Source organism: Tetrao urogallus (assembly GCF_951394365.1).
Source record: "Tetrao urogallus genome assembly, chromosome: 17".
Taxonomy (NCBI): domain Eukaryota; kingdom Metazoa; phylum Chordata; class Aves; order Galliformes; family Phasianidae; genus Tetrao; species Tetrao urogallus.
The window spans coordinates 5,676,869-5,693,402 of record NC_136830.1 but is presented as its reverse complement, the minus strand read 5'-3'; the positions used below and the strand labels follow the sequence as shown (position 1 = coordinate 5,693,402).

At 41.6% G+C, this 16,534-nt stretch overlaps 1 protein-coding gene across 1 annotated transcript; it reads right to left on the bottom strand.

The window, feature by feature from the left end:
- Positions 1 to 779: 779 nt before the first annotated feature.
- On the bottom strand, positions 780 to 16,216 carry BCL7A (BAF chromatin remodeling complex subunit BCL7A; the record flags this gene model as incomplete). Its single annotated transcript, XM_079543789.1, has 6 exons — positions 780 to 851; positions 1,801 to 1,922; positions 3,431 to 3,598; positions 5,423 to 5,519; positions 8,395 to 8,476; positions 16,125 to 16,216. The coding sequence occupies 6 exons, from the start codon at positions 16,214 to 16,216 to the stop codon at positions 780 to 782; spliced, it is 633 nt and encodes a 210-aa protein (XP_079399915.1).
- Positions 16,217 to 16,534: the final 318 nt, after the last annotated feature.

The window sequence follows — 16,534 nt, the reverse complement described above, 5'->3', positions numbered from 1 at the left end:
TTCTGATGAAGTTAAGTATTTAGAAGACCAAATTTACAGTTGCGAATGCCATGCATTCAATAAATGATCTCCACTATAGCTGCTAAAATAATATATCAAGCTCTTTTCTCTCCTTGGACTCCAAGAGTGAAAATGGCTTCCTGATTGGTATCTGTTAAAATTTAAGCACCAGGGATTTAAAAATTAAAAATAAAACAAAACAACCCCCCCTCCAAAAAAAAAAAAAAAAAAAAAAAAGCAAAAAAAACCAAAAAGCCTTTCTACATGGTATTATACAAACATAGGTCACTTTGCAAAGGAGACAGTTGCAAAACAACTTTTAAAAGTCAAAAGTTAGCACTGTTTTCAGAACACAAGGCACAAAACAAAAGCAGACATCGCGCCAGAACAATGAACTTCACATGAAAGCTAATACCTGACCTGTACCATCCTTAAATATCTTACAATGTTAAATAGAGAAATGAAAAAAAAAAAAAAAATACAGCAGCAACATAATCGTAATTTTGACTTTAGAAACAGTGCGTAGACCCCTCCTGAGTTGTTTACTCCAACCATTTCAGAGACAGTAACTTAAAAGTTCTCAATGTTTGTTTCACAGGAAAAAGTTTTCAGTGTCTGAGAAGTTAAACCTTTGTTAGGCTTTCTTGGATTTTTGCTTGGTAACTTGAAAAGTTAGGAGTTCTGTCCTCATCCAAGAGAAGATGCTTAAGTAAGGTTGTTCTAGAATTAAGCCCACTGATGTACCTTACATAAAAACTGACCAGAAAAAAATCTATAGTCTAAATCTCTTCAACGTTTTGTTGGGAAGCCTCTACTTTCATCTTTTTAGAAGGTGGCACTCCTTCAGAGTCCTTAATGGCAGGGGGGAAAGAAAAACAATCATGTTATCATTGCATTGAATTTCACGTGTCATAAACATCAAACAAGCAGCAAGAAATCCCCTGGTGTGTCACTCGTGAAACACAAAGCATCCTTGGATAAGAGAATGATGTGACCAAGTCAATTTGCTTCCAAAAAATCACTCCCCCTACTTACATCTTCCTTCAACTTCTTCACCACATTTGTATTCTCTATTCAAAAGGACTAATTTCTAGTTCCAGGCTAGATGCCTTAGGGATTGTTCCAGGCAACAGCCTTGATGCATGGTTATACCCAGACTTCCCTCAACTGCACACCTGAGCATAACTCCACGTGCACATGAATTTGCTCCTGCTATAGCCAAAGCAACCTCTATAGGACAGAACATGAAACATTTGGAAAGCCTAAGGAGGCCACAGTGCTCTGTCTGAGGCTCCCAGTGTGAACAGAACAATTACAATAATTTCCTTCTTCCATCCATCTGGATTTTTTTCAGTATTCTAGGCAAGTCAACATGAGAACACCTTGTCAACAGAATCTAAAAAAAATTCACTTTCCTAGCTGCTGTATGAGTTTTCTTTGATAGAAAGCATTTTACATCTAAATTGTCCTCAAAGGGGTCTTGACAGTTGGTTAGGCCCAGACCATTTGTTAAGGCTAAATTTTAGTATTTCCCTACAGAACTAACACAGCCTGGTACTGGAATATGAAAAGTAAACCAGAGCAGTTGTAGTACTGCTCATCAAATTATCTGAAATGCAAGAAGGCAAGCAAATTAACCACACCACCAAGTATACATACGTCTAATACTCTATGGCTGCTTTATTCCCACTGCATTAGGAAATGAGCCTAAATATACAACTGGCCTCCTTTCATTTGCTTTTTGGTAAAAATGTTCTTTTCTCAAATCTTAAGTAATTGGGCTTTTGTGCTTAAGGTTACCTGAGAGTTTTTTGATGCCTCTGTAAGTATATCGTTCTCTCCAGAGGACTGAATTTCTGCTTTCTCTGAACTATTCATGGAATTTTCCATTGAAGACTGTGAATTCTGTTCATCAGAGGTATCTGAAATTTCAAGAAATTATTATCAACAAAAGCATTCATCAGGAAATAAAAATTCCACTCCCATTAGCGATAACATATATAACAACACAAAGATAATGAATTAATTTCAAACTCCATAATCAAAACCACTCACTACTGCCACTTTACAAGGCCTTTGCCTTCATGCTACCGGCAGCATACGATTGCCGGACTCAGTCCCTAGAGGGAGCTAAACTCTCACACACCCGTAACACAGAACTAACTCAGTGCTATCAGCGAACAAGTTCCAACATAAACTTTGCAAAGGGCTGAATGAATGCAAGGAAAATGACTTTGAACCAGAATAAGAGGCAGCTACAGAAAAAGGCTCAGTTGTGATCGTTAGTGGATCCCTGTGTAGCAACACTAGCAACGGGTGGTTTTTTATCATTGCTTCTCCCTTTTGTTTTACAGTAAAGCACTCAGGAACAAATCCAGAGAACTTGAGAGAACTTGGTATGATTTTCTTTGAATCCAAATTTAGTCAGGTGAGCACGCATGCTACATAGCATCTTCACACAAACGAGTTCAGGCAGTATCAGGCCTAGGAGTAAATCTTTACATTTCACTCTGTCACAAACATTCTCGTTGAGATGCTCTTTGAAGCATTCTGTTTTATTCCTGTTTGGTGATGATTGAGTTGTCGTAATTTAATCCCCATTAACAATGGCAACTTCAACGTAATCACTGCAGTATTACCCAGATAAAAGCTCTATATTTAAATTGGTTTGTGGATCTACCGAGCTAAGGACTTAATCAGGAAGGCATAATTTAATTGCTTTGCTATGGGAAGAATTCTGCAACCAAATAATTAGAACGGTGTTAAGGACATATTTTATCTCTTACAATGGGGATAAAGACACTTATCTTCCACAGATCATAAATACAGAACATGTTTCAATTACCCAAACGCCATTTAAAGAGTGAGGTTCACAACAATCTCTTAATCCACACGCAGTTTTCATCTGTACAACTGCAGCTTTTAGAAAATAGGACAGAATTCAGAAGTAACTTTTGAATAACTAGCAATGTTAAGAAAAAATGCAAAACAATTTTAGCTTACACAATTAAAAATTCGATACAATTTAAAGTATCTCACCTCCATTTTACTTTCACACTAGGTAATGAACATCTCTTACAAAAGAGTAAGAGTACAAAAGTAACTCTAAGGTTTGTGTGATTAAATGGTAACGGTCACTTTTTAAACATTACTTCAAATTAATTCTTCTTTCAAGACTGAGATTATGACAACAAACTCTTGTTTGTTTCCTCTCTAAAAAGGACTTGAGTGTCAATCTGGCCCTTCCTGTTGAATGGAAGGATGACTGGTAAGCAAGAGTTCATGGTTCATTTTTATTTAGGTGCTGAGAATTCAGAACCATTTATTTCAAGCTGTTATAACTCAGTCCTTAGAATGGACAAACAAATAAAGGATATCACTCTAAAGGGTAACAGTGTTTGCTGGCTTTAAGGGTGCTCTTTCAGCTTACCTTCTGAACCAGGTTGCTCCTTTGCTTCTGACTGAGTTTCATCAGACTTTACTTCAGTGCCATCTGCTTGTGTCGCCAAATTCTGTTCTGGTGCTGGACTTGAATTGCTACTGTTTTCTTGTTTTATTGGAGAAGCATCAGCTATTGAACTCTGGTTGCTATTGTCATCTGTTAACAAAAGAGATTTAAACAAGAAAGTCCAATTTGACAAGATCTGAATAAAAAGCACAACATAATTGCCTCTTTTTAATTTTTTTCCTGTAATATCCTGATAATGCAGGATATAGCCTAGCTTGTTGGAGACCAAGCACAGCAGAGTTTACACTAACACCAGGCTTACTCCATACCACCACAACTTCTGCTCTTGCGGCACATGCTGTAATTACATGAGTTTTCTAAATGCTGTAAATAAATACAATAAAACAGAGAACGTTTGCTTCAATCTCTTTTAAAGAACCCATAACTTTGTAATGTGAATAAAACAGGCTAACTGGAGCCACCTCATTTTATAGATCAGCTAACAAAGGGCCAATTAAATATTCATGCTAAAAATTTCCTTTGTATCACTACAATGCTCCGATGAGCAGCTGGTTTCAGAAGGGTGTCCCAAGGTCAAAAAGCTCACAGTGCTATCAAAGCACAATGTAGCAGCCAGTCCTAAAAGCCACAGCATCTTAGAAATAATTTGTCAGAATACTCTCTAGACTCGAGAAGCTCGATGATAAAAACTTTCTGCAACACAGATCAGGAATTGTGCTGCTTGTGCCCTCCTTTTGTAAAACCAATGGCAGCGGTTTAAATATCTCAGCTAATACTTTATGGATAGCAGTGAATCTTACTGTAATCTTTAAACCAGCCTAACTGGGGGAATTGAGACTGAAACCCTGATCCCTGAAGAGAAGTAACCCAGCAAAACATTAATTAAGTTATTAGCATGTTAGGTGATCCATCTCCCTCTGCATCTGTACAATCACTACATCTAAAGGACTTCAGAAACACATAGCCAGTGCTGGACCATCTCTTGTCAGAACAGCTTGAAGATAAGATTAAGCTTACAGCAAAATTGTACAATATGGGTTAAAAACACAATTAAAAATGACATAACGCTTGTTTTATATTCACTTCATCGATGGGGGTAAAAGGCTTAAGAATATTAAATTATTAAATTGGAAGTTTGCAACATGGATGAAAAATTAATCCAGTCTGTGAATAACACACTGTCCTTTAATCACAAGACCATACTCACTGCAAACACTGCAAAAACGAATCAAGTAGCAATAAAAATGCAAATAAAGCTGAAGTGAAAAAATTACATTCCGCCAAAACACGATCCTCTCTTATCAGCTCAAACAGTGCTGCATTCTCAACCATAATTGCTATCCAAATACCTAGAAAGTAAAAAATTAAAATAGAGCTGTGCATGTTCCTTTGTCATAAATATCATACTAGCAGTCAACAAGTTGCAGGGTTTTTTTGTTTTCATTTTTAAACTGTCTGACTGGGAAGCAAAAAACATTTTCTTAGCCAGTTCATTTCACCAAGTCAAGGCAGAAAGAAGATGCAGGAGAACCACAGCTTGCTCTCATGACTCTCACGGAATTCTGCTCTGACTCTTCTTCCCTTAAATAACTACAGAACCTATACAAACAATAGTAGGTGCCACCAAGGCTTTGGGGGTCTTCCGGTTCCGCAAGCAGCAAGCTTGACAGTTACTTACTCAGCGTAAGTAGGAGCGTAACATTTGGATAGTAGATATCGACAGTTTTATTTTCACATATAGCTCCACTAACATATTCCCTCCACGTACAGAGACCCAAAAAAAGGCATTTAAACAACTGTTGGGACATCCACAGAACAGAAATCCAAGGTAAAGAGCAAGTATCTGACGCCATTCTCACTTTGATTCAAACTGAGCAACGGAGGATTCGACAGTTAGCTTACACTTCCCCAGCAGTGTAATAGGGTAATTTGTGCTGACCTTCTCCCACTCACCATGCATGTCCATCATCCCTGGAGAGGAGCTGTTCTCTGGAGTTGTCACCTCGGAGCCACATTTTTCATCTTTGCCTTTCTTCTTATTCTTATTTTTCTGAAAAACAAAAGGTACCACTAACAAATGACACGGTCACTATAAAGAACACAAAAACCAAAAACCACCACAAGAACAGAATAATGACAACAAGCAAAGTTCAAAAAAGTTTAAATATGAAGCCCTTTCCACACATTACTTCTGTGAGCACCTAACTTCAAGGGAGAAACAAACGAAGGAGATAAGCGCTGATGATATCAATAATGAATCGGTCCTGATAATGGCAGGGCTGTCTTTTTAATTGTGCACTTTGTGACACAAAACACCAGGGCACACAGGTTTTTACCCAGACATTCTAGCAGCAGTTAGCACTTAATCACTTTTTTGTCTTTAAACCACTGCACTATCTTTGTAAAAATAGGAATAAAAGTACAACCGTTCTCAATACCACCCCTCCTCCCGTCAGCTGAGAATCAGAGGCACAATGATTCAACAGCTTGCCAAAACCTACGGTAAGAACTAGGGAGATGCCGGCAGGTAACTTTGTAACCAACTGTAAAAGCAAGGTCAAAAGAATCTCTGCCATACGGGGAAAAAAACGAAGAACATTGATGGGGGCAGGGCTGAAGATTCACAAGCTACCCGATTTCTGACTGCTTAACTCTGCTTACTTTATGGGTTACACATATCAGCATACTGCTACCGAACTCAGTGCATGCCCCCCTTTAGATTAGGAAGCTTCAGAACACACCCAGGCAACAGGAGTGTGTTCATAACAGGAATGATAACAGATTGAGGATTTTGACACTGAAGAGAAGGCTTTTTACCTTTCTCAACAACCTATGCTGCAGAAACCTCCTCCTTCCCTATATCTAATGCTGTTTCTTCATTAAAACTCAACAATGGATTAAGAGAAATCAGACTGGCGTAAAATAGAGAGCATACACAATATAGTCCTATGTGGACAATAGGTCACAACAGGCTCGTGACCAAACAGCAGTATGGACTGCAAGCAGTAAAACAAAGGAAGAGATATTGGCATCCATCACGTGGGAAATCCGCGTCTGCTAAGGGATGCAGCATTTTCAATTAAGAGGTGACGTAATCAGTCTCACAGGAGAAAGAGCCAGCTGCACTGCTTTTGGAGGATTCTGCACGCCTGCTGAGAAGACAATTAAAAGCCTGACTCTAGGAAGGCCGCTCACCAACCCTTGCATTTGGTTAAGACAACGTTCTCCAACAAGGGAAGGAAATAAAATCAAACAGTCTAAGACCGAAGAAGAAATTCGGCAAGCGAGATCTGGAAAGATTTTTCCCTTCACGTCACATAGACTATCAGGCTTTCTTAATTGCTTTATTACTTCAGAGAGAGCAAATGAAAGGATCCAGATTCTATTCTCTAATACATAAAATAGAGGTGAAACCACACAGACTTCTTTATCCTTGCAAAACGGAAGTTCAGAGGGGAAGATCTCTCTCAGCTTTTATGAAAGTAAGAGAACACATCTGGCACAAGAGAGGTATTTACTGAGAAATTACTGAGCAATTTAAGTTTGAGGGGCTGTTTTTTCGTTTAAAAAAGTTCAACCATCAAAACAATGAGGTTCCACAACAGCCTTCAAAAACTAGTTGAAGGACAGAGCTTAATTCCAGTCCAAAGAAATAACAAAGTGACTTTGGAACATGTGAATGGCAGGGGGGGCTGAAGATTATAGCTCAAAAAACATCAATTAAACTCTGCATATAGACACCATACATGAGCTCATTCTGACTGTAGGTACCAGTCACTGAAAATCCATCCACAAACTCAACAGAAATTGTATTTCAAGCTTTCATAGTACCCATCATTTTCAGAAGCCACGAGCCTAAGTAACTTCTCTCCCTGCACACAGCTTCCTCTCCCACACTGGAACATAATAATAAAATCAAGACCAAACATTCAATAACAAGACAGATAGAACAAATATCTGCAAAGAAATCAGAAAAGCTTCCCAATTCAAAAATGGTTATTTTGCAGAGATGCTGCTCAAGCTCTGAAAGATGACAGAAGGCTTACCACAACTCCGACTGTCATGTAAGCCTGTGGTACAACCAAAGTCACCAGAAGAAATAACCTCAAGTAAAACAACATCAATCGACCACAGGTCTTGAATTTGGTCTTTGAGTCAATTTTGAGACAACTGTAATACTGCCTCATCTGAAAGCCATACATTCATAGGATATACATATATCCTGCTGCACATTTAATTTACTGTGGAACCATGGCTTAATTTTATCTCTACAACAGAACCTCTATTATAAGTTAGAAGTAAAACTGATACTGAAAAACAATTTTTATATCCAATTTCTATGCCATTATATTATGGCACAGGAACAGTGCACACGAGAATATAAACACGATGCACACACCAAACATTTATCAAAAACAGATGTTACATTAGAAGCCCATGGACCGTACTGCTCGGGCTGGCTATCTTAATACAAGAGATATCAGCTCCACTGAGGTTTCGCACTTTTACTTCAGTGTTTTGCGCCTGTCTTCTTTAGCAAAACACGAATAATGCACAGACAATACACTGCAAAGTGCCTCCTTTCCCTTCAAGCATCAAGGAGAAAGAGGAACAATGTCACTGATACCTTGTTTCCATCCTCACCCCCATCAATCATTATGTTGAAGAATGTTTCAAAATCAGTTTCGAGACAACTGTGTAACAGTTATCTGAGAATTGATACAAGTTGATTCCGAAGACTTGCCACCTAATGAACCGTCAATATCACTTCTTGCAGCGATCAACATCGTTCCATCCAAAAGATCCGGGGAACCAAACCAGACTTAGCTTAGAAGCTCAAAGAACAGACAGCATCTTTTGTTCAGCTTTCCCTGAATGTGAGTCTCTACACCTTGAAGAATGCCAGCCATCTGCAGGATACTTACATCATCGACCTTGGGCTCTGTTACCGGCACCCATTTGTAAATCCGTAGGGATGTGTCGCCAACTGTCACCCACTTCTTCTCCCTGTAAAATTACAATACAGGAGAAGTTAAAGTTGAAATTTGTATTCAAAACGAAGCGATCTACTATTGTAAGTTGTCAAGGATTTAAATAGGCTAGTAAGTAGGATGATCTCTATTACATCGTCTTTAGAACTGCATTTTGCAAATTGTTCTCTGCATTTCAAACGTTTGTCAGAGCACTGCTAACCTCCACATTTCTGAGGGCTGTTACTTGACTGGTGAGTAACTGCAGTAGCAGTAATAACATCAGCACTAACAATTCAACTAAGAAGAGCAGCTAATGAAAATGCAGATTTAACACTTAGAATTTTCTAGAGAGCAGAAGCAGTTTTAGACAGACCAGCGTGTGTTGATTATCACGAAGCTGCTTAATGGTATTAAAAAACTAAATGCGTTTTGATCATTTGAAGTTTCTTTCTGGGTAGAAATTTGCTTCTAGCAATTTAATAATTGCTCAACACTCCTATCAGATAACTCTGAAGCCCTGGCCTTAGAACCAACAGCCCTACTGGTACCGCTATGGGCTGTGATGCAGAATTCAGACTCAGGAAAGCCTGGCTAGCTTGGATAGGGAAGGCTGAGAGCACTATCGGGGGGGGGAAACGCATAACCTACAGCTCTCCGCAGACCCCTGCCAGCCAGCCATGAAGTCATAACACTGACAAATTGCAAAGGAAATGTGACCGGAGGGTGTCACTGCACTGGGGGTCACAGAGTGCGGAGATGGAATGGATGCTGAGCACTCAGTTACAGGAGGAACTCCTCGAGCTCTTTGCATGAGAACATTCAAGGAAGGTTCAGAACGTCAGAGAAATTTCATCCCGTCTCTGTGATCAGTTCTCAGGTCACAGATCACCACTGCTGGTTCCTGGGTTTGCAACAGAGCTCTGCAAACAGATCAGTTAAAAGCTACCAACAAGGACTAATTCCCTTAAATATTCAGGAACATTTGAATTTAATTTGGCATGAGACCTCAAGCATTTTTGTTATTTCATTTTTAAAAACACATTTAAATTGGTTTTGGAATTCTGGAATGTACAGATTAAAATAACAATAATGTACTTTGCAGGATGGGAGAAGCTGGATGCGACTTCAAATACATATGTGATATCTCCATTTTTAGAAAGGGCTTCCAGCATCTAAAGCAGCCACATTGTACAAATGCCACAAACATCCTCCTTACTACTTGTTTTAGCTATGAAAGCCAACCCTGTTTGTTTCTCCTTTAGAGGAGATACTTCCCTGTTTAAAAAAAGAGAAGCTATAAATGACAATTTGAGCATTTTGGATCTGTCCACAAGTACATTTTAATTAAAGCACAGAACTATTTCAGATCTGTTTCTTTCCCAAGGTTCTTCCTAGAGCAGCTTTTGCTCTGTGTGTTTAGATACATCCATTTATGTACACTAGATGGCTGAAGTATGTCAAGAAACAATGTTAGACTAATTTGGAGCTCTACTGCTTGGGTGATAAAAATGAGAGTGGAGATGAGAGCATGTCAGTAATGAGAGCATACTTAATTGTGAAGACATGACCATGATATATACATTTTTTAAGAAAACAAGTCAAACTAAGCTCATTTCTAGTTTGGAAAACCTTTGAAGTCATGGAAATAAAACCAGTTGGGCTTTTGGTTTGGGTGTAGGAGAGGTCAATAAATCTTTTTTTCTTTCTTTTTTTAAACCAAGATTTCAGCCTTTTCCTATAACAAAATATTACTTAGAGATGCTGCACTGGAAAACCAAAAGTTCAAGATACCTGTTAGCATCTCAAAGCAGCCTCACACAGCATCTTCACTGGACAGACTGTAGAACACAGGAGGAAACCTATATTAGTAACTTTTCCTTCTAGTATTTAAGTTAGCCCTGACATTTTAATTCTTCTGAGCTTCTAAATACCACTGTAAGTTCTGATAACCTTCAGCTACAGGGATTTTTTTTTTCCTGATTTCAATACATAGTAATTCAGACATCAATGGGAATAGGGATATTCTGTGATGGAAGTACACCAACATCCCAATCCTGCAAACACGATTAAAAAGAAAACCAGACATCAAACTGCTGTTATTCAAATATTTCACACTGTAAGCATTTGCAGCATTGTCAGTTTAAGAACAGAAAAGTATTAATAGGAAAAAAGATGGCAGCACAAACACAAGGCTGTTAACAAAGAAATGTAATGATTTTCAGACATTTAAGATCAACAGCACAAACTCCAGAATTTAAGACGTGTATGGCAAACACAAAGCTCAGGTTATTATCTGTAGCATTTACAGTATTTCCATTAAGAATCAACACAAAAATCACCCCCCCCCAAGCCAGTCCTACTCTGAATCCTCATGTTTTATCTTTTGTGTAAAGTCACCACTGCTGAACACGGACACTGCTTTTTGTTTCTTTAGAGCTGACAATTTATTTGCACTGCCTACAAAAACTGAAGTTTGCTAAGTGCTGCCCAGATCAGTAACTATTCTCAGAGACCAGTTGCTGGAGTGGAACCGTGGCATTTGTGAGCTCCTGTCCCCTTTCTGTTGGGAAACACATCCCACCTGCAAAACCCATCTGCTGCTGAACCCATTTATCCTGAGATGCTGCCCAGATCTGCACCCGCTGATGCTGTTTCACCTTTAGTAGGCAACCACTGGGTTAGAATTTCTATGGCACTGTACTCCATTACAGACACTGATCTCCAGGTTGAGCAGTGGACTGGAAAAGGTGAAAGCTCACCATCAGCCTGACAGCTCACCAGGCTAAAAGTGCGGCAGTTCTCAATTTCACCTGTCCACATCTAACTAACAAACTCCATAGTTTCACTATACGTATATATATATAAAAACATTTTTTTTTCTGATTTCAAGACTTCTGTTTGCCCATGAATGACCCAAACACAAAAACAAAGGAAATGGTGTAACTTAAAATACATACTATAATTTCCCTTGCTGTAATCTTCCACACTGAAAAGTATCATAAACATTTTGGTTACAGTCAATGCAGAAACTAGATTACACAATGGAAACAAAACCCATGTGTGTATCTGCAACCGTGTTAAAGCATTTTTAAATTCTGAACCATATCTGCACAGCACTTTAAGGACAGCCAAGGATAGGTAGGGTAAGCATTAATATCAACACTTCTTTAGTGGTTATGCCCAAGGCATCTTAATATCCTGGAAGTTATATAATTATATACTCATTTTCCCATTTCAAATAGCCCAAGACACTTAAATGTATTTATATTTTGTTTATTAACACTAAAGCTCCAAAATTGAGTATAAATGCCATGTATAAAAGTAATAAACTGGTGAGCAAACACGGCAGTGTATATTACACTCATACATAAAGTGTCAAGGCAGCTTTTGCAGCAGCGACAAGTGCTAAAACATTTGATGGCACAGAAACAGAAAGCCTTTGCTGCCAATATATCATCATTCAAGAAAAGGCTTTCATGCTTGTTTGTCTTTTTACCGTGACTACCATTCATCACAGTGCTTTGTATTTACACAAGGATCTGCTCCCACATACCCCATCTTCTGTTGATGATCACGAAGTGACGTCATAATGCTGAATTTATCACATCACACTCACTTGCATTGCAACAGAGTTTGGTGAAAATCACAGAATTATGACCTCCCTGTGGGATCAAGCAAAGGAGAAAGGGGGACGGGAAAGAAAATGCCATTATTATACACACAAAGTGCTGTCAGATGCACAAATAAAATGTTTTTGAAGTGGAAGCTTGCTTTCAGAGCACGTCTATTTCTATGCAGATGTTTGTCCAGTGACTAATGTGAAATAGCACCAAATATACAGGGTGTTTCTTGACCATGCTGCAAATACAATGAAGTATAAAGCAGTGTGAGTGGACAAACAGTAATGGTCAAACACGAATGGTCAAGGGCCCCTTCTCTCTAACTTCAGCCAAGCATGCTGCAGCAGCAGCCTCCAACTCGTATGTGCCAGCACGTTTTTAACAGAGTTCTGTTGAGTTCCACGTTGTAGCACACAGCCTCTCTTACAGTAACGAGAAACACAGTTTACACATGACAAAATTCTACCTCTTACATACATCCAACTTGCACTGAAGTCAGCGAACATATTCTGGCTCAAAAAGAAATAACCATGAGCCAGAAAATCCATATTGTAATTCATCCATGGTAACTGTGTTTGGACTGCTAGAGTACTTCAGAACAGTTCCCTCACACACCGGGTATTTTTACTTCAGCTGCCACCAGGCAAACTGCAGCCTTTGCAGGCAGCCACAGGGCCACCACAGCCTGGCCAACAGGGCAACATGGCAGCAGCATCCCTCTCCAAAGACATCATATTAAGAAGTTCTGTATCCTAACGAGTTTTTGAAGTAAAATCTATTTTAAGAAGGTAGCAAGGGCAGGGAAATCTGCAGAAGCTCCTTCGCAGAGCATTACATACCATGTAAAAATATTTTAGCAAGCCTGAATGGAGACAACAAATGGACAGCCACACTGTCTAGAAGTTCTACTATAGCTAGCTACAGCAAGAGATCCCAACCTACATTACCAGTCACATCATCTCATGGCCTATGGTTACTCTGCATCTCTTACACAATGTGCTTTGTTCTAAAGTCATGCCTCTCCTAGAACCAGTTCTTTTCTGTAACAGATGCATAGCACATTCTGATACTACTTCCAGCAGTGGTCCAAGCTCATCTCTTCTTTATGACATTATGTAAAGCTTTGATAAATGAGGTAGAAAATGGCCAAATTACTTATGCAAAGAGCCTGCAAGTCGTTGACAAGTCAGTACAACGAGTTTTCCTCATCCTGCTGCATTCTCTCGACCAGCATACCTATTCCCAGCAGCCAAATTGGGGCAGAAATGTTTGTGCATCTGTCCCTAAGTTCAGCACTCCAGTACTTGCCTGCCACATCACACTTCCTTCTGCAAAAAACTGTGCTTTATTTCATTTAATAAATCCAGCATCTGTGAGAGCGTTTCCACTGCTTTCCTATGCTGGCTGAGGGCACAGTACTTTTTGCCCCTCTCTTGTTGAGAATCTGCACATACCTATCAACCTTTAAAACACAAATAACCCTGTACCTTTTACATCTCACATCACTACATTTATTCTTAGTTTTTCTTCCAGCTAGACTGAAAGAAAAGTAAGTATGATTAAAAAGAAAGTTCAAAAACTCTCGGTTATGAAGATTTAACGCTGCTGCCACATAAATGCAACACAACCATGTATTCTGCAAGACACGTGCTAGATGTTTTCTAAAATAGAAGCTCATTCACGGGAGTGGTTTAAACAAAGGAGATAAGGCTGCATTAATCTCAAGATAAAATCCTAACAACTTCACTGTTTACTACTCTCAGCCAAGCTGCAGTAACACCAGAAGCACCAGGCTCTCTACAAACACGTGAAGACAAGCAATGCAGGGCACACTGTCTAAGAATACAATATGTATTTTCCAAGGAATGGAGTCTGCCCTGATGGAAAGCAATTTCCCACGTGCCCATATGGAGATGTGGCAACAGGAGCACACAGCAGCACTGCAAAGCAAGGCTGCCTTCCCACATCAATAAAGCAGGGCAGCACGCACTGGAGCCATTCAACATTCACAGTATGCACGACCTGACTCTGCTCCTGTTTGGTTCAGAAATACAGCACTCCAAGTGCTCGTGTCCCAGAAAACTCTGTTGTATGCAAGGTATTTTAATCTTCAGCGGCTGCATCTCCACAGAAGAGCCGTGGATGGCAACAAATTGCTCCCATTAAGCAAATGAAAATGCACACTTGAAATTGCCTATGTGGCTACTCTAAAGATGCAAGAATTCCTGGTGCATAAAGTTCAGTTTCACAGCACAAGTCTTCTCAAAACATTTAAACCACAGAATACTGGCTAATTTCCCCACTGTTCTTGACTGCAGGTGGGAGGGAATCATGAGATTCACCATCAATCCATGACTGCCTTAAAAAATAGGAAAAATGGTTCAAGGAGATACTTGTGAGATGCACACACAAAAAGCCACATGAATACTTCTAACCATAATGAGAAGAAATGTTGCATGATTCTGTGCAGTAACCCTTGAAACTGCATACTTGTCCAATCTATTAGTTTCATTGTTTTGCTGCCCTCTTTAAAGTTTTAATAAAAATAAGTTTTGTTACTTACATACATATATACTTATACACATTTTTTATTTGTGGGCCAAGACAATTCTTCTTCACCCAACACAGCCCAGACAATCCCAAAGTCAGACACTCATGCTTAAAGCAAGGTGGTTCTGGTGAGGGTTAAAGCATACAAAATCTATCAGTGCCATTAGATTTGTTTCACAGGTGAAGCCGTAGCAACTGACTTGATGGCAGAGTGCCCTCACTGAGGGAAAAAGAACCAGACAAATCTTCTGAATGATCAACTCCTGCTTCTGCCCCTCTCCAACATCCACAAACCAGGACTCAAAGGAGGTAAGCTGTGCTCATGAATGAAATACCTACATCCAAAATAGTACAGTCCCACACAGCCAACAACGTGGCTGTGTGATCAGAAGCACCGTCTCATCACTGCACGCGGTTCCAACCCTTTGAAGCTGACCCGTCATTAAACAAACAGCTCTTAAAAACAGCAGCAAGCAGAAGAGAGTTCCTGAACACGAACTGCACTGCCGGGCTGCTCGGCTCCATACACAACGGGTGGATTCTCTGAAATCCCCATCCCGTGCCCGGCATTATCAGGCACACGTTCTGTCCTTTGTGCAGCTCTGGCCAACTGGCCCATAATTGTGCTCAAGAAGCAACAAATCCATGCCTCCAGAAAAAGCAAGTATGCCTATTTCTGTTATTTTTAACAAAACCTAAGCGGCGTCTGTGATGGTAACAGAAACACTCCTTATTTTGTCACAGAAAGACAAGGCTCTCTATGGGTTTCAAACATTTAAACGCTTTCAAAGCTCCACACAAAAGACACAAAGACTCCAACTCAGTGGAGAAAGAGGGCCAGGGTGGCACAGCTCCTTATCCCACCTGGAAACACCACAACAGTGAGAGCACATCGTTCCAACACCTCGTGCTGATTCCCACGATACGAGCAGGAAAAAAAAAAAAAAGACAAAAGGAGAAAATGCCCAAACACGCTGCAGGCCTAAGGTAAGTGCCCCGCTCCAGCCTTTAAACACACAACAGGACAAACCAGGCGGCACGTATTCCCTCTCCTGCTTCGCTCGGGGTCGCGGCCGCACGGCGTTACGCGGGGAGGCGCCCGCGAAGCTCCACAAACCTCGCGAAGTTGTTGGCTTAACGCACAGCTCGGAAAGTTGCGGGGTTAAGGGATACGTGGGAATTAAGAGCGGGCTGCTGGAGTTTCACAGCCGGATTCGGAACGCTCTTTGAGAGGAAAGACGCTCCCGAGGAGCAGCGCCGCACGGAGCCCTCCGCGCACAGCCCGGCCGAGGGGCTCCGGGGCGATGCGGGCTCCGGGCCGGGGGTCGGCCGCACAATGGAGCCGCCTCACGCCGCCGCCGCCGCCTCCGAGTGACGGGCAGCGGCGAAATGGCTTCTGGGTGCCGCCGCTCCCCGCCCCCCGCGGCCGGCCGCCGGGCTCGGGCCCCCGCGGGGCGCTGGGGAGAGGAAGGGGGAGCGGCGCGGGGTCCCGGCGCGGCGCGGCCCGCTCACCATTTGCGCACTTTCTCGATGGCCGCCATCACCCGCTTGATATCATCCTTCGCCCGGCTCCGGGTCTCGGCCCGCACCGACCGGCCCGACATGCTGCTGGGGCTTCGGGGAGGGAGGGGAGGGGCAGGGCGGCGGCCTCGGCGGCGGGAATGCGGCGCTCGGCGCGGCTCGCGGCGTCCGTCCCTCCGTCCTGCCCGCACGCACAATGCTCCCACGGCTCGGCTCGCTTCGGCGCCGCTCGGCTCCGCTCGGCGCCGCTCGGCTCCGCCCGCCCGCCGGGGCCCGCACGCTGCGCACGCGCAGCCAGCTCCGCCGCCGGCAGCCCGCGCGCGCGCGAGGCGGGAGGGGCGCCGCGAGGAGATCCGCCGATGGCGGCGGACGGCGGCTTTGTTGGCGGAGGACGAAGGGTT